Source organism: Myodes glareolus, chromosome X, assembly GCF_982192425.1.
Source record: "Myodes glareolus chromosome X, mMyoGla1.1, whole genome shotgun sequence".
Lineage (NCBI taxonomy): Eukaryota > Metazoa > Chordata > Mammalia > Rodentia > Cricetidae > Myodes > Myodes glareolus.
In genome coordinates this window covers 117,778,718-117,801,807 of record NC_142053.1, presented here as the reverse complement: position 1 = coordinate 117,801,807, position 23,090 = coordinate 117,778,718, and the positions used below count along the sequence as shown (strand labels likewise).

At 44.6% G+C, this 23,090-nt stretch overlaps 1 protein-coding gene across 13 annotated transcripts in view; it reads left to right on the top strand.

Moving 5' to 3' along the window:
* The window catches only part of Sh3kbp1 (SH3 domain containing kinase binding protein 1), a 337,525-nt gene that overhangs the window by 65,587 nt on the left and 248,848 nt on the right, over positions 1-23,090 (top strand). For 6 of the 13 annotated variants that reach the window (XM_048440700.3, XM_048440698.3, XM_085684712.2 and 3 more), the window contains exon 1: positions 10,621-10,775. The exons of the other annotated variants lie outside the window; for them this stretch is intronic. In XM_048440700.3, coding sequence (XP_048296657.1) covers positions 10,725-10,775 — 51 coding nt within the window. In that variant the 5' untranslated portion in view covers positions 10,621-10,724. Of the gene's footprint in view, positions 1-10,620; positions 10,776-23,090 lie in introns of those variants that run through there. 13 annotated transcript variants of the gene reach the window in all.

The window sequence follows — 23,090 nt, the reverse complement described above, 5'->3', positions numbered from 1 at the left end:
TTATTTGCTTTTTTGAGGACCACTTTCTTGAGTTCTTTGTATATTTTGGAGATCAGCCCTCTGTCCCATGTGGGGTTGGTGAAGATCTTTTCCCAATCTGTAGGCTGCCATGTTGTCTTGTTGACCGTGCCCTTTGCTTTACAGAAGCTTCTCAGTTTCAGGAGGTCCCTTTTATTAATTGTTTGTCTCAGTGTCTGTGCTACTGGGGTTATATTTAGGAAGTGGTCTCCTGTGTCAATGCGTTCAAGTGTACTTCCCATTTTCTCTTCTATGAGGTTCAATATGGTTGGTTTTAATGTTGAGGCTGTTGATCCATTTGGACTTGAGTTTTGTGCATGGGGATAAATATGGATCTATTTTCATTCTTCTTTGTGTTGATATCCAGTTATGCCAGCACCATTTATTGAATATGCTTTCTTTTTCCATTTTATATTTTTTGCTTCTTTGTCAAAAATCAGGCGTTCATAGATGTGTGTATTGATATCTGGGTCTTTGATTCGGTTCCCTTGGTCCTCTTGTCTGTTTTTATGTCAATATCAGGCTGTTTTCAGTACTATAAGTGCTCTACTTTTTAATAGCATGCAATTTATTTGCTATTTTCTAAGCTAGTGAATTATTTAAGTAGAAGAGAAAGTTCTTTCTTTGAGATAGATCTTACCCAAGTGGTGCCACTTTCCTTCCACGTTATTACTGAGTACAGTGGATGAGGAATGTAGGGAAGAGGACTGGGTATCCCACAGGTTTATGCTATATAGCAGCTAGGTCCTCTGTAACAAATGGATTGCAGTCTGGATCTGGCACTTTTGGCTGACCCAGGGTCCGCCTGCAGGTTCATTTTTAACTTTCAACTTTTATGGTGATTGACATGATGTTTGGATATTGGCTCAAAGAAGAGTGAATTAGCATATGATATTTTCATATTGATTTTTCAATATGTGCATTTGAAAATAAAGTTATTCCTTCTGAGACATTAATTTTTCCATTTCAACCTCTTTCGTTTCTTTGATATTAAAATCTAATGGGGAATGGTATTTGGACAATTTCTGCTTTTCAGAATAAGGTCTTGCCAAGTGTAGGTTGTGGGGCTAGTGTGGTGGCCCAGCAGGTCAAAAGTCTGCTGACTAGTTCAATCCCTAGGACCCACATGGCAGAAGCAGAGAACTAACTCCCTAAAGTTGTCCTCTGGACTACACATTGGTGCTCTGGCATGCATTTACTTAGACATACACCACACCACACACACATACACACACACACACACTCACACCAATTTTTAAAATGTGCAGGTTATTTTTGATAGCTCAGGTGATCTTTGTAAATTATTGACTAGGACCCAAGTATTGTATTTATACTTCAGTCTACCATGGCCACCCACACCACAATTTCACAGTGTGAAATGTTGCTGGACTGCTAAACTGTACAAGGGAATGACAATGTAGCCCACACCTAGCTATTTGCTGCCTGGTTTTATCAAGTTGTTGGCACATTGTTGACACACTTTTGATTCTTTTAAAAATAAAGTAGTCTTACAGTTTCAGCTCGGAGATGTAGAGAGCTGCAAACATGTCCTTCCCACACTTCAGTAAAAATCAGACTGGTAATTAACCAGAGAACCGAGTTCACAGAGCAAATGGCCATTTTACAATCTGGAGATGAGCAGATGAGACCCAGGAGAAGAGTTGAGCATTGGCTGCAGGGGCAGAAGCCACCCGATGCCGAGAAGTAGGTAGGAAGAGTAAGACAGAAAATATGACAAATTGCCGGGGGCCGAGTGTGGGCTGGCTGCTTCTCCTGGGGGCAGCAGCTGGGGGAGGGGTTCTACCCCTTCACAGACTTTCCTGCAGGAGCCTCGCCTGACTCGTGAAAGCCATGGAAAGCTCACTGTGCTGGCTTAGGAACCATGGAGAAATCCACTCAGACCCTGCTCCGTTAAGAAGAAACAAAAGAGGCTAATTTCTGCAAAGGAAGACTCAGGGCAAGGGTTCTGGTGAGATGTCTCTGCAGCTGCTGGAAGGGAACTCTCCCAGCCCCGACACCTTCCTCTAGCACCCCACCTCACCTAAAGAAGTTTTCCCCTGCAAGAAGCAAGAAGAGCTTTTCGGAGAAGTGGACTGATGCCAGGGAGAGCCATTGCCTCTGGGGGATGGGTTGGGGCACTGAAGCTCCAGACGAGGAGCAAAATCAGCTGTAGAGAGTACGCAGGCCCACCATCCAGGCCAGATTCTGAGACCTAGAATTTCTGAGAACTGCCCGCTTCATCTCACAAGCATGTCTCAAAACCCAGCGCCGTCTAACTTCTGTTTAGGTTAACACAACGGCCCACACTCTAGGTGTCTTGATCTCAACATGTACTGCCTTGCACAAAATGCTTAACTTTCAACCTCAGCTTTCAAGGTCTGGCAAGGAAATAGAGTCTAAAGGATGGAAACTGTCTCCGAAAACAGAGCAGACCCAGGATAGCTGTCGGAGCTACTGAACTGTATGCACACGCATTGCCTAGCTGTGTCCTCCAACGTGCTCAGGTGCCAGGTGCCGTTTGGGATGCCAGTTTTAGAACAGGCGTAACAAGGTCTGAGGTCTTAGCTGAAAGGCAGAAAGAGGGCAGAGAGCATAACTGCAGACGAGCAAAGGATAATTATAGTTGAGACCTGCAATGAGGAAATAGACAAGGGAAAAGTACAGAGTGGCTGGTGGAATGCCTGGCCTAGTTCAGCCGGCTCCGGCCAGCAGTGGGGAAGGCTCGCCTCCCAGGGGATGTGATGTCAGACTACACAAGTGAGTGATGAGGAGGGACCCGTCATTGATGAGAGCCACCCGGGGACAACAGCAAGCGTTGGAGTGAGGCCCTGAACAAGGTTGGATTTCTCAGTATGACCTGAGTGCCTTTGAAGGCCAAGTGTCAGGAACCCAGTGCTGGCAGGAGTGACCTCAGTGCATTTGTGTCATTGTCCCGGCTAACCTAGGGAGGAAGATGTAGGTGGCTTTTGCTGTTTACTCAAATCTCTTTCTTGGAATGCATGTAGGAATTCCTACTCTCTTGCTCCTAGTTTGTGTGGAGCAGGGTGTATTCTACCTATGCCTTTCTCAGCTCTTCAGGACCTGGGAATGTGAACTTGCTGTTGGGGTAGAAACAGTTGTTGGCCATTACAGCTGTCGTGCCTCCTTTCCTAATGGTAAAGACTTTGCATTGCTTCAGCCATCAGTGCTTGTGTCTACCCCCTGCCCTGGGTAGTGGCTATCCTTACATTGCAGGTGGGAACTGAAGCCTGAAGGCTTTACCTGGCTTGACAGAGACAGAGCTCTCTTGTGGATCCACCTTAGCATTTGAAGTCTGCTAGCTTAACCTCCCAGGCGTGAACTGGAAGACCCGTGGAGAAGATTGGGCATTTAAAAATAGATGTTGCCAGGTTGTGGCGGCACACGCCTTTAATTGCAGCATTTGGGAGGTAGCGGCAGGTGGATCTCTCTGAGTTTGAGGCCAGCTTGTTCTACAGAGTGAGTTCCAGGACAGTCAAGACTACACAGGAAAACGCTGTCTTGATGAACAAAAAAATATTTTTGTTTTAGTTATTCCTGTGTGTCTGTGTGTAGATATGTGCATGCGAGTGCATGTGCCCATGGGCTCTAGAAAAGAACAGCAGGCTCTCTCGAGCTGGAGTGGTGGTCGCGAACCTCCTGCCTTGGGTGCTAGGACCTACACTTGGTTCCCTCACAGTAGCAGTATATGCTTTTAACCTTTGAGCCATCTTTCCCGCCCCCGTCCCTTTTTGAGATAGAGTCTCAAATGATGCATGGTGAGCCTGTTATGCAGCTAGCCCGGACCTTGATTCTCTTGCCTCTCCCTCCCAGGTGCAAAGGCTCCAGGTGTGCGCCAACACATCCAGCTGGAATAATGGATAGTTTTCAAATGTAGAGGCCCGTGGAGGAAATCCAACTGTGGAAATCCCGTTGAATTCTGTGGTTAACAAGTTTCTGTCAAAGCATCGGCTACTAAAATTGCCTGGAGAAATGGATTGAATAAGTACGGGGTTCAACAGTGTAGCACTTGCTCATTTGTCCTAAAAATTTGGGACCAGGTGAAAGTGGGCACTTTAAATACTTGAGAGCCTCACAACCCCCCTGCTGCCTTCCTTTGACAAGCATTACTATGTAGTATCAATACTGGGAAGGCAGTGTTGCTGGACACTTTCCTACCCAGAAGATTCTGGAAACCAGTTTTTGGGAAATCAGTATCTCTTAAGTAAGTGGTCCTGGTTTGTTGTTTTCTGGACCACAGTTTTTACTTGCTTAGATGCCTCTCATACTCTTCTATGGTTACCAGGTATTCTCTGAGAATAGAATAGGTATATTATACATCATCACTTTAAGGCTACAGTGCAGAAGTTAGTAATGTTGGATGAAGGGAGTGACTATTGCCTGGTAATACAGCTCAGTGAGCGTGTGCTTAGGATGTGTGAGGCTTGGGGTCCATCCCCAGAGAGAGAGAGAGAGAGAGAGAGAGAGAGAGAGAGAGAGAGAGAGAGAGAAAGGGAAGGGAAAGAACTTCCTTACATCTTCCTTTATATACCAAAAGCTGGGTATTTGGTAATTACAGATTATTCATTGAAGAAATTATAATTTTCATGGCATGTTGTCTAGTCCACAGTAATAACTGAACACTGACAGGTGCACAGCTGAGCTATCTGGATGGTTCGTGAGCTTGCATGATAGGAAAGGGAAAGTAGTTAACCTTTATTTCATGTTTTCCATGAAATAAAGTGAAGCAACAGGTCCAGGGAGCGCAGATTTTGTAAAAGGCAGCTATGGAGCCTGGAGTTCAGCTCCAGGCAGTGCTTTCGCTCTGTGGCAGAGCACGGTCGGGGTGGCTTCTACTACGTTAAAAGGACAAACCCCAAAGTAATTAATTAGCATAAGAGGTGTACACAAAGCTGTTATGTTCTGATAACTTACTGGGAATCTTGGCTGATCTCTGAATAGGGTGCTGTGGAAATTTTCTCTAAACATAGCTTACTTGAAGTAACTTGATGTTACTTGAAGAGAAGAAAGAAGCATATGAATTTTTCCAAACTTTCTTCAAGTTTATTGATTTTTTTTATAAATGAATGCAATTAGTAGTTCTCATTAATTCCAAGAAGTATTTCTCCTGGAATGCTTTGTTTCCACATAAAGTCCCTTAATTCTGAAAGATTTCCCAGGTTCGTCTTCCTTGACTGTCTAGGACTCGGATGTGACTAATCATTCTAGGCTTGCGCAGTAACGCAAGTGTTACCACCACAAATGGGAAAACGTATCACTGTAATTTCAAACACAGGCTGTTGCTTTGCACTTAACCTGATCAGTCATACTTTCTGGGAGGGTGGGAACGGATGGTGCAGGATTGAGCTCTGCCGTATGTTGACAAGATCCCAGGGGGCTGGAGTGTATTAGCTCAGGGGCCTTGCCTGGCATGTGAGTGGCCGTGGGTCCCATCCCCAGCACTATGCACAAGAGATCCATCACAGGTGATGGGTGATTCAGTGGCTAAGAGCACTGGCTGCTCTTCCAGAGGATCTAGGTTTGATTCCCAGCACCCACATAGTAGTTCACAACCGTCTGAAACTCCAGTTACAGGGGTATTGATGCCCTCTTTGGGCCTCTGCAGGCACTGTATATATGTGGTGGACAGACGTACATGCAGGTAAAGCGTCCATACACACAAAATAATACATACACGCAGGCAAAACATTCATCACACCAAATAATAATAATAATCATTTTTTTAAAACGTTCCAGGGGGCATTGTGGTGTGCCTTTTGAATTGTTCTACCACTTGTGAAGCAACAAAACCCCATAATATTCTAAAGCCAGATGAGGGTATAGCCTGATTTGCCCAACCTCTATAAAGTGTGCCTTTCAGGGATTTTGATGGGATCTGGGCTTGGGAAAGGGTTACTGACCTTCTAACCCAGTCTTAGGGATCTCAGGGGAGTTTAAAAAGAGGTTTCCCAGGGCTGTGCCACACCCATTGAATTAAAGAGTCAGGAGACCATCAGGTACTTGTGGAGGGGGGAAGGGGCTGGGAGGAGAGGAAGCTACTAAGCAATGTGGCAATAAAGCTGTCAACTTTATTTATCAGCAGTGGTGGTGAGGAAGAACACAATGACAGCTTGGAAAACTTCACTGTAAGAATTAGATGGAGATGTTAATGACGAATTTTCTGGCATCATAAGAGTTTCCTCTTTGACCAGAAGAACATGAGAAATCTTACAAGCCACCCCCTTGGAAAAGAGTTAAGGAGTTCGTTATGATTGTCCAGACTGGCTTAAAGCAGAAAGCATGGAGCTTCACTTAATGGTTTGCTTGCTGACCTGCTTAGCATTAGCTAATGTCTGTGAAGTCTCGCAGGGCACATCCAGGGAAGGCAGGGTCCGAATGTGGAGATGAGAAGTCATGATTATGAGGGAGGAGCTAAAATTATCACCATGGATATTGAACACGTCATCTTGGCTTCTGATCTGGGGCAGGGGGTTTCATTGTAGTGATGTGTGGAGGGCCGGGGCAGCTGCAAAGGAAGCCATGGGTCTGTCTTTGTTACAGTGAACCCTTGGTTCCACACTGTGGGCTTTGTCGTTGCTTCTTCCATAGTCTGACCTTCCACGTTCTGGGTAACAGGGGCTCTGTAACACGTTGTTCTTCACCATCCCTTAAATGTCCCTGCGAATCTTTTCTTGAGGTCAAGCAGGGTGATTCGAGGACTCATTTTCTCGCTTTCTGTGCCTTCCAGGAATTCTTGTGTTTCTTTTACTTTGCAGTCTGTCTTCAAAGTCAGGTGTTTGCCATTGCTGGACACGTGCCCTAACTTTTTCCTTACCTTTTCTCTAATAGAAAAAAAAAGTAAGGGAGACCCTGCAAATCAGGAAAAGTTGGAAGCCTCTTTTCTTCTTTGCAGATGGTTATGTAGTATATGATGCTGGCTGTGTGTATGCTGTTCCCGGGGACATCTGCCCTGGGGGGGGGGGGCTCTGAGCACAGGAGCTCTAAGAATGAGGGGTTTCTGCTAGGTTCCTGCTTTTCCATTCTGGGCTCCATACGATCAGGCCGTGTCCATGCTGAGCCTGTGGTCATTATAGGTCAGCTGGTCAGCAACAATGCCTAGGACTTGCCCCTGACTCTTAGACGTCTGGCTTCAATGACACACGTGACATATGAGGCAAAGAGGCGTCCTTCTGTAGAGATAGAGGTCAGAGCAGTATAGTACAGGGGCTTTTATTGCCTGGTACTGTGTTATAAATGATGTTAGGGGTTCCCAAAGGCAAGCCTGGAGGAGGGACACCTGGAATCGTGTCTTTTCTCACCTATTGGAAAGTGGGCCTCGTATCTTAAGGGAGCCCCTAGGAAAGAGGCCTAAGAGTCTGGAGCAGACATGACAGTGAAGAGGACAGGCTGTATTGAGCCTCTAAGGAGGAGGATTTACTACAGTGTCCTGGAGAAGGAATGCCAATTTCATGAAGGTCTGGAATTCAGCCTTGTCGGTAAGATGGTGATCTGGTTAGTCTTTATGTCAACTTGCCACAAGGTAGGGTCATCTGGGAAGATGGAACTTTAATTAAGAACATACCCTCCCATCAGATTGGCATGTAAGCGAATCTGTGTGGGTCAATTTCTTTTATTTATTTACTTACTTCTATTATTTTTATATTATATATTATATTTTATTTTTAAATTTATTTTTATTTTACATGTATGGGTGTTTTTCTTGCATGTATGTTTATGCACCACATGCATGCCTGGTACCCATTACAAAGGTGTCGGATTCTCTGGAACTGGAGTTCCCGTGCTTGTGGGCACTGGGAATCAAACTCTGAACCTCTAGAGAAGCAGCCATGCCCTTAACGGATGAATCTTTTCTCTGGCCCTACGTTTTCTTGATTAATGATGGATGTGGGAAAGCCCAGCCCACTGAGTGGTGCCATCCCTGGGCAGGCGGTGTTGGCTTGTATGAAACAAGCAGGCTCAACAAGCTGTGGGGGGGCAAGCCAGCAGCAGCATTTCTCCTTGTGCTCTGATTTCCCTTCGTGATGAACCGTAAGCTGTACGATGGAATAAACCCGTTCCTGCTGAAGTTGCTTTTGGTCACAGTGTTTATGGCAGCACTAGAAAGCCAACTAGAGTAGATGGGACACGGGAGAACTGAGGCCAGGAGATGAGAGGGAGCATCCTTGCCCTTGTAAGGCATTTGGCATGGGAGAAGAACTGGAGAAAGAATTTAAGTGGGTGCAGGTCACCCTCATATGGGCATGGGGACAAAGGTCCTGCAGCTCGTGAGCTCTCCTGCCTGAGCACCTCCATTCCCAGTAGCTTTGCAAACAGCTTGGCATCTAATTTACACAGCAAAAAGTGCACTCGTTTCATTGGTTTGTGTGTATCTGGAGTTGTGACTGATCATCACAGTCTAACTCCCAGGCATTGCCAGCCTGGCAAAGGGTAACTTGTGCCCATTTACAGTTCCTCCCGTTTTCCATGCCCAACTCTAGGCAATCATTCCTCTTCGTAATTTCTCGGCTTTCACATTAAGGGTAATGTTTTCAGTGAGTGGGATTTTTCCTTTAAGGAATCTCTTGAACAAATTATAAACTTTTATTCTTGTCTTCCCAGTTAGTTCTCAGTCCATCCCTGACAGCGTGTTTCGGGTTGCACATAACAGAACCCTGTCTGGGACTGTCTTAAACACAAGACTATTCTCTCACATAATTGGCAGGCTATCGGAGGGTGAACCCCTGGGGCAGTGCAGAGGGTGAACCCCTGGGGCAGTGGGACCCACTGCTTGATGTGGCATCAGAAACCCTTGTTTTGGGACCATGGAGATGATTGAGCAGGTAAAGTGCTTGCTGGGTAACCTGATTACCCAAGTTTGAACCTTGACATCCATGTAAAGGTGGAAGGAATTAGCCGGTTCCACAAAGTTGTCATCTGACTTCTACATGTGTGCCATGGCACATGCCTCCCTCCCCCCCCTCTCTCCTTTCTCTCTCTCTCTCTCTCTCTCTCTCTCTCTCTCTCTCTCTCTTTCTCTCTCTCTCTCTCGCACATACACACACACACAAATAGTAAAAAGGAGATAAAACCCTTGTTCTTGCCGTCACTCTTCCATGGCATTGGAAGTAGCTGGCTTCCCTTGGTCATCACATGGTCAGAAGATGGCAGATAGTGGTAACTGGGCCCTTTATTTTCTTGTTCATACGTGGAGAGGGAGGGTTTTTTTTCCTGAAGTCTAACTAGATGAACTTAGTACTTTTTGGTCAACTCTGAACCAAGGTTTGGTTTAGGATTGATTAGGCTGCCCTTCCAGAGCTGGGAATGGGCTCCTCAAGGGATGATGGGCACCTGCGACTAAAAGCTAGCTCTGTTTTGGAAGGGGGATTGAACCTCCTGGGGTAGGCAATCGGCAGCCCTCACTAAGGTTACTGAGCAACCGTATTGGATACTTGGGCCCTCATTTCTGTTTAGCTGGATCCTTTTTTAGTTAAGCACAAGCAAGACGGTAATCAACTTTAAATTTGTTATCTCTGGCCAGGTAGACTCAGTCCCATTCATCCTAGGTGACTGTGGCTATGACCAATGATCTCAATATGCCAGAGGATAAGAATACTGCGTGAGCATAGTATTTTTAAATCTATATTTTTTAAAGTCAATTTCGTGCCTCCGGAAATCATTAGTAGAGATCTTACACACTCAAGAGTGTCTAGCGATGGAGTCCATAGACACTTAGGACACTTCACTAGCATGGACAGCATCAGGGAGGTGGCTAATGTCAGCTCGGAGGGGAAGATAATTTCAGTCACATTCGGGAAGCCTATGTACTGTAAGGTAGAACTAGTTAAGTAATATATGACTAACAGCGAATAGAAAAGTCATTTGTATCTAATTATTGGAATCTCCACTTTGGGGAAAAAAGAACACTCTGAATATGTCAGTATCACAGTTACAATATGAACTTGAAGTTACCAAAAAATTGACTTTCTCTCAAGTATAATTCACACTTTGCTAAGCCAAATAGACATTCTGCAAGTTATTAGGACTTTATTAAATTCTGCTTTATGTGTACTTAAAAAAAAATCAAGGGAGGCCTTTACACTGCAAAGTAGGTTATTTGATTATGAGCTGTAGTTCAGAATTGATTCCAGGGTGAGGTCTGTCCACATGTCCTGAGATTCGCTGCCGCAGCTCTTAATGGTGAGAACGGATGTAGAAGAAAGCGAACACCATATGCCCTTTGTTTTCGCGCATGCCTCCTTCTGGAGGCCTGGGTGGAGTGTCTCAGCTGTCCCAAATAATCTCCATTTTGCTGTTACTGCAGACTGCAGCTCCCCAGCTCTCTTCTTTCTGATGTTAATTATAACTTCTTCCTAATTAGGTGGCTCTTCCTCCTCTTTGGTGGTAAAGGTTCCACTCTCTCCAGTGCCAGAGATTGGGTTAATTTTGAAAAATGCATTTCACTTGATTTGTGACAGAAATAAGTGCAGAGCATTAAAAAAAAAGAAAGAGAGAAAGAAAGAAAGAAAAAACAACCCAGCAGCGTGAGTGTGTAGTGGGAGGGGCAGGCGGGTTGAGTATGGGACAGGATGCTTAGAATAATTCTGCTGCCAAGTGAATCAGAGAGGCTTGCAGTTCTCAGAGTGCGCGGAACTCAGTTCTGCCCAGAGAGCCGACAGACCACCAGAAGTCACCGTTTCCTACTGCACAGAATGGAGCTCTCAGCAGCCAAAGCTCCGAGCCCCGCAGACTTGCCCGAGAGTGTAAGTAGGCCATAAGTCCACTTTGCTTGTTATGTCTGCAGGTTTGTAGTCTGTTGCCGGACAACTTTGTAAGCCCAGAGGGAGACATGAGAGGGGGAGCCTGGTTCGAAGTCAGCCAATCCTTCCTTCCACTTAGACCCAAGTCTTAGTTCTTTTGTTTGGTGTGAAAGGAAGTTTTAATTTTTTTTTTCCTCCTCAAGTCACCCCAGGGACAGGCACTACTTATTCTGACCGAGTCCTGTTTGTAGCAGTGTTTGTAAAGGTTGGAAACTGACTTATACTTCGCTCTGCCTTGCCGTCTGTGGCTGTGATCTATAGCTGAGGCGTTCCCCTGAGGGATACTGGGCTTAGATGGGCCCCATCCAGGAAGCCCTGGCAGGTGTCTCTTTCAGCAGTAAGAGGTCCCTGCCCTGGGCTGGGGGCAGGTAACATTTCTGAGGCAGCTGATAGATTTGGGAGTCTGGGATGAAGCCAAGTGTGGGATCTGGCATTTTTGTAGTATCCAGAGCTAAAGGGGACCAGGGAGACAACGAACTGGGAAGCAGGACAGAAAGTCTGTTTGGGGTTTGTCAGGAGGATTGGCCGTTCCTAGATGCCAATCATGTATTAGGCCATGCTCAGATCCCTAGTCAGGTAACTCAGTAGCCCTGGGCCACTAAGAAAACAAATCTGAAAAATTTCTACTCATTGCCTTCGATTTATGCTTGAAGTAATGGGAAAGCACCCGGTCTTTGCTTGCCTGCCTCTTGCTGGCAGTCTCTCAAGTGCGAGCAGTGTGCTGGGTTCTGTGGGGCATCACCAGTGCTGCTGTCTGGCTCATTTCAGGGTAACCTTGAAGGCTTTCACATTCTCTTGGTCAGTGTCAGAGGTTTGACCTTGAACTCAGCCACTTTGCCTTGCTTAAAGCACATAGCTGTTGTTTTGGTCATGGTCAGGTGATCCCTCCCCCCAACAAAATCACCAGGGTCCTGGGGAGAGGGTATCAGTGGACCATAGGGCCTGGGACCTGAGTTAGGAGGTCATGTGATGAGTCCCTAGTGGGAGAGTGGTAATTCAAGTCTGACTTGACTTTGACTTTTGAGACTCTTGAATGTCTCTGTTCTCCGAGTGAGAGGAAGACAAAAAAGAGAGAACCTGAAGCTTGGTGGGCACTGCTTCTCAGTTCACCTAGGAGCCGAGTCAGAAGCACACTGTTATGGGGCCTTTCCCTTCGGTTGTTTCTGTTACCTTCCTCATGAGTTGGGGCAGCTGCCAGGCATATGGATCAGCTCCCAATGCCTTTCAACTGAAGGAGGGGGCACTTTCTACAGCCTTGTTTATTAACTTCACTGCATGTTTTATAGGTACTAAATGTGAGTTCATCGCTAATAATATGTTCCCTTGCCAGACACAAGTTCTCCCTGCCCTGACTTTTTAAAAAATTTTTTAAAAAATTTTATTTTATTTTATTTTATTTATTTATTTATTTATTTGGTTTTTTGAGACAGGGTTTCACTCTAGCTTTGGAGCCTGTCCTGGAACTAGTTCTTGTAGACCAGGCTGGCCTCAAACTCACAGAGATCCACCTGCCTCTGCCTCCCGAGTGCTGGGACTAAAGGCGTGCGCCACCACCGCCTGGCTCCCTGCCCTTACTTTTAAAATCCCTTGTGTTTCTTCTTATATTTAAGCTGGAGTCCTTTGTGTTTAGCTTTTGAGACTCCTCAATTATTGTGCCAAGGAGCTCTCTTTGATTTTTGGAACCATCACCCGAACCCTTGGTCGGCATATAATGAATTAAAAGTATCTTTAATCTGAATGTTCATCAAGACCCCTCCATTGAATTCCAAGTCATTTTCTGTGACTGGTTTTTGCCTACCTTTCAGCCTATCAGGATCACCTTCCTATTTGGAGATTACCTTCCGTCAAAGTGATTTCCTAGTGCCTAGCCTCCGCCGCCGTGTTCTTTCCTGCTTATGAGTCGATTTCAGGAATGCCCTTTGCTTGGTGCCTGGCTCCTCTAGGTGGCTTTTCTTTTGGGTGTCACTCCAAGCAGCAGCCCCGCTGGGCCCATCTTCTCAGAAAGGACTTCCTCCGTCTTGTGCTTTCCTTCCCTTACACTATCATGCCGCTTTCTCGGAGAGCACTTGGAGCATAGCCTATACCAATTTGGTTGACCCTTGGCCTCACTCAGCACTTGCTATCTCTCTGACTAGCATTTCGTCTCTGCTCAGTCAGAAGCTCTGTTTGTTTTTATCTCTGAGGGATTCCCCAGCCCCCAACTCAGTTCTCGATACATAGGAAATGCTCAGCAACGATTGCTACATAGGATGGTTTAGTAAAGGAGCTTTAATTAGTTTGTGATTATTGCAAGTTGATTAAGACAGGTCTGGCCTTTCTGTGCCAGACCCTCCCCCACTGACCGCCAGTCTGTGTCCATCACCGTTAATGCACTTGGGGAGCGTCCCAGACCCGAGGCTCTGCTTCCCTCTCTGTGAGCTCTTGGCGGGTATGTGGACTCACCCTCTGTTTTAAGCATCATTTCTTTTTTTCTTTTCTTTTCTTTTTTTTCCCCTTTGGTTCTCAAAATGAAAACCACCTGTCTTCAAAGTGATTTGCTTAAAACAAATTCTTCACTTCTTTACTAAGGTCTCTACCACCACCACCCCCTCCTGCCTTTCTCCATCTCTTGCCAAGAGTAATGGGAAAAACCCTATTATCTTGGAAAGTGGTTTTCCCTCTGGTCAGAATCCAAAGCTGAATGATTTATCACCAAGTATGTGGGGGCCGTGGCTTTTCCCGGTCTCCCTGTGTGCTCACAAGCGTTAGTGGTTTGTTCTATGTGCAACTTCAGCTGGTCATATGGCGGCCGAGTCCTGGCACTGCCTTGCTCTCTACAACTCCTTCAAGTTTTTCTCCTGCTAGTGAAGAACCTAGTCCAGGGTACCATCTAAATGGAAGCAAGGCTGGAGTCAGGGTCCAAGTGACACTCTGTGGCAGCGTGTTCGCGGGCTCACCGAGAGCCAGCTCTGTGCCAACTCTAGGGGGTAGATAATGTCAGCCCCATTTTAGAGTTACCAAAATGGAGGTTCCATGAAATCCAGTGACTTATTCCCACACACATGTGTTGAAATGAGCCAGGATTAGAACTCGCTCAGTCTGGCTTTGAAGTCTACTTGTTGGCAAACTTAATATTTCTTTTAAAAAAAGATTTAGTTTATCTGAATGGGTATTTTGACTTCATATATTCAGTGCAGCACTTGTGTGCCTGGCTCCTGGAGACGGCAGAAGATGGTTTCAGATGCCCCTGGAACTGAAGTTGACAGGTGCGGCTGATTTCATTGAGCCTCCATTTTGGTAACTCTAAAGTGGGGTGACATTATCTACTCCCTAGAGTTGGCACGGAGCTCTCAGTGAGCCAGTGAACACAGTGCCACAGAGTGTCGCTTGGACACTCTCTCCAGCCTTGCTTCCATTTAGATGGTACCCTGAACTAGGTTCTTCACTAGCAGGAGAGGAACGCGAAGGAGTTATACAGAGAACAAGGCAGTGCCAGGGCTGAGCCGTCATATGGCCTGGTTCCTGTGGCAGAGCCATCCGTGTTGTTAACTGCTAAGCCAGCCCCCTTACTTAATGTTTCTTAAGCTGTGGTGTGTGTGTGTGTGTGTGTGTGTGTGTGTGTGTGTGAGAGAGAGAGAGAGAGAGAGAGAGAGAGAGAGAGAGAGAAGCATATGTGTATATGTTTGCACACATGAACGCATATGTTGAAGTCAAAGAATAATTTTGGGTGTAATTCCTGGGGCACCATCCACCTTGTTTGTTGAGTCAGGGACCCTCATTGGCCTCAACCTTGCTGGGTAGATATCGTAGACTAACAGGCCAGGGAGCCCCCAGGTATCTGCTTGTGTCCCCCTTCCCTGTGCCGGGATTTCATGTAGGTACCACTGGCTTTTCATAGGATGTTCTTGACCAGGTCCTGCACTTGCAATCAGCTTTTGGCGATGATACACTCCACATGTCTGTGTATGTGCACACATGCGAGTGAAGTAAGCTTTCTGGAACAATAGCCGCCTCTAGTGTCTCGGGTGCCCTCTCATATCCCCGTTAAAATGATTCCCGTCTGGGTCTTCTAAACTAACTCTGCAGCCTTCTGCCTGGTGGTAACTCCATTTGAAGAACGCTGCTGCGGTGATGTAAGCTGTGCTGACTTTATGTAGAAGCGTAACATGAACATCTGAGCTCCTTTAACATTATTTCGCAGCAGTATAACATGCGCATATAGAACACACACCGGCGCACGGCTTGTTGAATCTTCACACACTAAGCACGCCTGTGTAGCCAGCACCACATCAAAACACACGCTACTGGTTCCAGCCTCTTTGACTCAAGACAGAGGAGTGGAGTACAACAGAAATGAAGTCTGTCGCTTTGTTCTCGGCTGTGCGCACACAGCTTGTTTGCTAGATCCTCTTTTGGTGGAGGTCTGTGTTTTAGGTTTCCAGCGCGGTGCCTGGCTGAAGCTGTAGATCTCACAACTGCTAAAGGAGCAGAATGTGGTCTCTCTGGAACTGGCACCCAAGGAGGGGTGGGCTGAGGATGCGCCTGGTAAAATGTGAATGAGGAGGAATGGGGGAGAGCAAGGCCCCACAGTTAAGGATGGAAACACGTGGGTGTGAGAATTTATGGTCCTAGTCATGGGCACTCACTTTACTGGAATACAGGTAGGGGAGAGAGAAAGGGGAAAGAGGGTTTGAGATTAAGAGTCCCAAGTCCCTAGAGGTCAATACACATCTGAGTAAAATAAGGAGCATTCACCTCTCCCACTGAGTGTTGACTTTTAAAGCAAACAGAGCATGCTGAAGGAGACCACTGATTGCTTGGAGAAAGGCGTAGATGCATCTCAGAATACAAGCAAGCCGGAGGAACTTGGCTTTCATTGTGTATGGCACTCTGTAAGGTGGTCTGTACAGTCACTCACAGCATAGAACCTGTTGGACGGAATGTGTGTAGAAAGGAAGGGGAGCTGACACTCTAATATTCCTTTAAACACCGAGCAGGGTGAAGTTACAATGAATTATTAATCGGTGCCTTCTGTGAGACTCCTCCGTACAGCTAAGTGTTATCTGAACGGAAAGAGCCTCCCTGCATCAGGGGCGCTGGGAGAATAAGCTGTCCCTCCTTTTCTGATTAGCTAAGTTCTAATTCGAAGTTCCTGTGTGCAAAGCAGCCTTTTAGCTGCTCTCTACTTGGTATGGGTTTCCTGGGTATAACCTTCCAGTGCTGCCGTGTGGCTTTGTGGTTAATTCTGCACATCATGATGGTGTATATGTAAGAAAAGTCTTGAGAATTAAATCCAAACTCCATGGAACAAGGTGAAGAAATCCACCATGGAAGAGTGGCGGCATCTGATTGACCTTTCTTTTCTCTACAAGTAGCATGGTGCCTGGGTTAAAGACTTGCTGCAAGAATCCCAGGAAGAAAGCTATGGCCATGCCTGGCAGTGCCTGGGGCTGTGTTGTGTGCTTTACTTGTTTGTCTGATTGGGTCATCCTAGCAAGCCTTTGATGTGGATACTGTAGTTATTCTGTTCTTCACAGTAACTTTAGTCCTTTGCTTGGGGACAGTTCTAGTGCATAGCTGCTGTCCTAGCCTTAACATTGACGGTGGCTTCTTAACACTCCAATGGCCTGATTCAGCTTTGTTCTGGGTTGGATAAAGAGAAGAGGAAAATGTACCACAAGAGACACCAAGCCGCTTCCCTTTCTCCAGTCCCTCAGGTTCTTTTCTAGGTACCTTATTCTAGGGTTTATAATTGAATCACTTAATTCTACTGCCTCACACTGTAAACCAATGAAGATGCATAAAAGCTCTCTGTACGGTTTTCGTTTTTTGGTCTTTGTTTTATCAAGTTGGATTCTGTAGTAGGTGACATAACCCAAGGAAGAAGGAAGGTGCGGGACAAAGTCGAATTAAAATCCCCCAGTGGGCTTTCCTTTCAATTGGCAAGCCTAGATGGTCAGGATCCTGGAATGACCACATCATTTATATGTGCGTGATGTTTAATGGTTTATAAACCCTTTTGATTGTGTTGAAGCTTCTTGTACCCTCTGGGTAATAGGTGATGTGATTCCCAGCTTCTTGTACCCTCTGGGTAATAGGTGATGTGATTCCCAGCTTCTTGTACCCTCTGGGTAATAGGTGATGTGATTCCCAGCTTCTTGTACCCTCTGGGTAGTAGGTGATGTGATTCCCCAGCTTAGAGCGGTGTGGGAGATCAGTAGTGTGCCACAGTCACCTGCCTGCAGTTGAACAGTTAGAAGACAAATGGCAGCTCCATCCAGAGTCAAGTCAGGCATTCTGCCTCTCTGGTTGGTGCCAGATGTACCTGTTGACCAGAGGTTCTCAGCCGTGAGGACTGCTCTCATGGAGAATTAGGGAACAGTCTGAGGATTCCTTAGCCTGACATAGGGTTTCTCAGCCACTGTTGACTTTTGGGGACACCTAAGTTTTTTTTCTTTGGAGGAGGAGTGTGACCTTTGTCCTGAAGGGTGGTTAGCAGCATGTTGGTCTTTTCCTGCTAAATGCCAACAGTACAAGTTGCTACCACAGACAGTGCCCGTAGAAACTTCCAAACGTTCCCAGTGGTGCACAATTGCCCCAGATTAAAATCATGAATGCAACATGGTAACTACATTTGTAAAAGGGGCAACACCCTTGAAAATGCATGGAAGGTCTGTCTCCTTCCTTTCTCCACTTTCTAAAGCTTCAGAAAAGCCAGTAAAAAACCTGCGGAGGAGGAAGGGACACACACACACACACCAAAAAAAAAAAAGAACAAAACAAAACAAAACAAAAAAACCCCACACACTTTATATGTGAAATCTCTCTTAAAAAATATTATATCTTTATGAAGGAAGAAGAAAACCAACATTTTTTAAAGTTAAAAAGCACACAATTATAACTTTAGAGATCAGCTAAAACACACTACATACAAAATCTGTAATTCTAACGTCCAGAAGTAATGGCAGTTTACCTTTTGTCTTTCTGTTTTAACATTCATGTCTGAATATATACTAATTAATCAGTTTTCAAATAGTCTCTTGTATAGAATGCAATAAAAATCAGCCTTTTAAGGTCCAATAGTCCACAAATAATAACCTTCCTGTGTCTGTACCATAGAATAAGAGTTTCTAATGACTGCATAGTATTTCATCATGTAGCCAGTACAGTTAATTCATTCAGTTTCCTGTTGTGAACATTTGGCTCATTTCCGATTTTGTTTTTGCCATTTCAAGCACAATTGTAATTGTTCATGTATGTACTTAAGTCCTTCACAGCTTCTTTTTTCCTTGCAGAAATTATAATCACTGTAATTTTTAGGATCCATTTAGAAAGGTACCCAATCCATCATGTTCTGGATTGTGTTTTGATTATACTATATATATACCATCAGTACAAATTAGATTATGCACTAGGCTTGAAGAATGGAACGTGGAAAGCTCTCTGCTTTTCTAATTAAAGGATGACTAATAAGAAACCATTGAGGACTCATGCCTAGTCCATGAAACCATCTTTACAGTATTATGCTACTTCCTGAGGAGCAATCAGCTCAGCAACGATTGCCCTGCGTTCCTTTAAGAACGCACACTTAGAATTTTTAAAAAGAGAGGAACAATTGAAAAGAACGCACATTACTAGTGGGGGTCGGAGAAATGGCTCAGCAGTTCAGAGCGTTTGCTGTTCTCTCAGAGGACCCACATCAGGTGGCCTGTTACTTCAGTTTTGGGGGATCTCTGATCTTCTGGCCTCAAAGGGCACTGGACATACACATGGTGCACAGACATACATGCAAAGAAAACACTCACATACAAGCAATGCACACCACTGAAAGAAATTTAAGGTTGTATCCTCATTGCCTATGCATTTTTCTTAAAATTGTTTTAAATTACAAACATAAATTCATGACAAAAACATCCAAAAGCACAGGACCTTAAAAGTTTCCTACTGTTCCACCCCTTGATTTTTCATTCTCTAGAATTTTCCTATAGTTTAAAAAATGATTTAAAATTCATGAACTGAGCAGCAGTTTGCAAGGTATGAGCCAGCTGACTCTTTTCACTTAACGTGTTTTCCTGCTTCGGCTCCTTATTTTTTTTTTTTAATCAGTGCCCTGATTGAGCTCAGTTCAAGCTTTTTCTCCCGAAACAAATCATTCTCTTTTATGTGAATTTATCCAAGCGATAAGTGTGTGCTGATGGAGTTGGTAGATTAAGAGCCTGTATCCCTGATAATTGTGTTTGGTATTATTACATTTCACTTCCACCAATAGTATATAGTTTGACTTGTTTCCATGGGACGTTTTTTTTTCTGGCTGGCATAGCTGTTGGTTGATAAACTAGCAACACAATGGTAGAAGTTCATTGGTGTAACTGGTTAGGAGGGGAGAGCGCCTTCTCCTTTGCGACCTTTGCTGGTTTGCAGCATTGTACATGCCCAGAAGGATGCCTGCTTGCTAATTTTCTCCTGAGACTGGTTGAAACTGGGCTTTACTTTATTAAGCTGTTAAGGAAGAATCACACCTATAAAGTTTGGAGTCAGTGCCTAGAGAGTCACCTTTCTGGTAGTATTTAATAACATATCTCAGTTGGAATGGAAGTGATTAGAAATGGATCCTCATAGCTGAAGAGGTTACAGTGTCTTTTCCACGGCTACCAAACGTAAAATGTAAATGTAATCTAATGTAGTTGTTATTTGGTATAATTGTGTTCTAAACCAACAAGTTTGCTCTGCTAGTAAGTCTTGCATAAAGCCTTCTGGAACTTTCTCCATTCTGCAACTTTTCCCACTCCACGTTGACATCTCTCACACTGTCCTCTCACAGAGTGTGACTGTTAGAGTTCTTGTTGCATGTGAGGTCTTTTATTGCTTTCAAAAAACAGATCTGTACCCCAACTAAGTTTTTAAAAGTTGTATTTTTATTATTTGTGTGTGTATGTGTGTGTACCTGTGTGAACACAGACACACACATACACATATCATGGCACATATGGAGGTCAGAAGACAACTTCAAGGGGTCACTGTTTTTCTTCCAACACATGGGTTTTAGGGATTGAATTCAGGTTACCAGGCTTGACAGCAAGTGCCTTTATCCACTGAGCAATATTGCCCCATCAACCCCTATCAGATTTCAACTGACTGTTGGCTTCTAGTCTTCAGCTTGAACGTGCTCGCTATGTGATTGTTTTGACTGGCTCTCCATTCAAGAATTTTTATTTTGCGAATTGCTATGATTGGTAAAGGAAGGCACCCCTACATGTCCTTTGCTCCCCAGAATGGTACTTGTCTTGGTGTCTGTCTTCTTACCATTTCGTATGTTGCCTTCTTGCCTAGGGAAGGGCTCAACAAAGCGTTGTCTTTTCATTGATTTGATAGTTGAAGTGGTTTTGGATGGTAGAAATTTGGAGACGGTTTCTTTAGCTTCAGTGTGCACAAGCAGCTACCAGAACTGCTATTAACATTGTGAAGGGCCCATGTTCTCTGAGAAATTGGGGCTCTGTCCTTGACAATAGAAGTACTTTACTGTATTCTTGGTTAGGAGGTTTTGAGTCAGTGTGGGGAGAGCTACACTGAGATACAGAGAAGACACCTGCCTTAGAGTATCTGCCATGTGAGTGAGCCTGAAATTGGGCCACTTCTGGGGGGCATCTTCTTTTCCAGTACCTTAGCTGGTAGGGATGGATTCTTTTCTATCCTTGCTAGCCCTCTGAAGAATTTTATTTGAGACCTGCTGACACGATTCCCTCAAGAGCTTCCAAAGGGCTGGCTTAAAACTGTAAGATAAACTCTTTATAAAGAAAATATAAAAGCTTTTTATTATTGCTAAAGGAAGGACTTCCTGTGAGTTTAAGAGGCAGGAAGCACGGGTCTGGCAAAGTGGCCTTTGGAACTAACCAGTTCTGGGCTGCTCTGTGGGCTCTGTGACCTTTTCCTTAGAGAGATGAGGAGGTGTGGGAAGGTGGACTGTAACTGAATAAAAACCCTGTAAATGAATAAAAAGCTTTTTTTTAAAAAAATTACAAAAAAGAGATGAATATTATATGCTGGGTTATGTCCCTCTAAATTCCCATGGAAGTCATGGCCACCAGAATCTCAATGTGATTGCATTTGGAAATCATAGGGAATTTCAAGATGTAATATGGTCAGTGTTCTTATAAGAAGAGAGCAGGCCACAAAGAGGGACAGCAGGATTGTGCCCACTATGAGGTTTGACCATATGAGGACATAACAAGCAGGTAGCCACCTATAATCCAGGGAGAGGGAAGGTAGGAAAAGCCAAGTCTACCAACGCATTGAGCTAATATTTTCAGCCCCCTGAGATGAAGCAGTTCTGCTACTTAAGCCCCAAGGCTGTGCTGTCTGTCCCGGCAGCTGGAGCAGACCACCACACAACCATACCATCCTTGCTCCATCTCCTCACCTAGCTCTTCTGGCTCCAGCCTGGTAGGAGGTTTGGTTTTCTTTTTTTCTTTTTTTCTTTTGTCCCTTTCTGCACTTTCCTTTTAAGTTCTTTTCAAAGAACTCATGGGATCAGAGAAGGTTTCGAAAGCACTGACGGATTTTTCTCTGAGTCATTCTTTTTATCCATTTCCTCTGTTAACATACTGGTGCTCCAGGTAAAATTTTATTTAGGACAAAGATTCTGCTGAAATTGATTGGAAGTGACTTTTGGTTTGGTGTGAATACTCATTGCACATAGTATCCATTGTGTTAGCATCCATGCATCTGTGTGACAAAAGGCTTGACAGAAACAATTCAGAGAAGAAAGATTTATTTTAGCTCATGGTTTCAGAGAGTTGCCATCCATCATAGAATGGCTCTGCCCATGGCAGAAGAAGTACATGGTGATCCTGTCTAGATGGCAGTGGACCATGAAGCAGAGAGTGGCCAGAACTAGGGATTGGGTTGATGATATTTAAAGGCCTGATCACAGGGATCTACTTCTGCCAGCGAGGCCACATCTAAAGGCTCTAAAGTCCCCCACAACAGCCCTTGTAGCTGGAAAATAAACACTCAAATCATGAGCCTATGGACCACCTTTTCAGAGTCAAGCCAAGATAACTAGTTTGCCCACACAACTTTAACAAACATCACAGACTGAAGGCTCAACCAGTGCAAATTTTTCATTGGAGACTGAAGTTTGGCATCAAGATAGTAGCAGAGTTGCTTCTTCCTGAAATCTCCTGCAGAGACTCTGTGCCACGCATATCCTAGCTTCTGATGTTATGCTACTATTTGAGCTAGTAACTCTTTCTGCCTTCATTTCCATGTGCTGTTCTTCCATTGTCTATGTCTCTGTCCAAATCATACTCTTCCCCCCCCCCATTTTTTTTCTCTTTTTGGGTATGGTCTCAGACTGTAGCCCAGGCTTGCCCAAATCTCACTTCAGGATGGCCTTAAACACACAAATCTTCCTGCCTCAGCTTCCCGGGTGCCAGGCTTTCAAGTATAAACTATTAGCTGTATGCTGGCTCAGATCCCCCCCAACTTTGTGAGGATTTTGTAAGTCGTATCATTATCAGATTGGAGTTCACACCAGGGCACTCATCCTAACCTGATCATCTGCAACATTCCTGTTTCTAAATAGCACCCCGTTCCCAGGCACTGTGGACTTGAACTTCTTTTAGAAGAATACCGTTCATCCTGTGACAAAGTTTGTGTTCCAACTCAGTTTGTCATCTGTGTACCTCTGCCTGGAAGCTTTCTTACCTTGTCGGCCACCCCTGCTTGTCATGCAGGTTTCAGCTCAGACACCACTCTCAATATAGATTGATTGGATGAATGAAAGAAATTACAGAGTAAAATTAAAATGTGATTGAGAATCACACTGAACATAATTTATTCTTACAAACGTGAGAGAGCTCTTTTCTACTCCACATTAGTGTTGCTTGTGACTCTCTTGTATATATTGGCTGTGTTCCCCACCACAGATGCTATTTAAATATCATTTTGTGCCTGTGAATTGGGATGTCGGGCACCTTCCGAATGTCATGATGTTTCCTGTTCTGTGTATAGAGCATGCCAAGAGGATTCAGTTTGTTGGATTTAGATTTTTTGGCATTGATTCACAATTTGATTATGATTTCATGATAATTCTAAGGGCAAAACTGGCTAGAACTTTCTTTGAGGGACATGTGGGTTAAAAAGAAAACCCTTGCAAATCTTGAGCAAGGGAGGTGCTTACTAATGCTAGTCAATTAGCATTTACTGAGCATGCTCTCATTATAGTTGCTACGTTATATACAAAATGCAGTAGTATAGGCAATAACTGTGGTCTCCAAC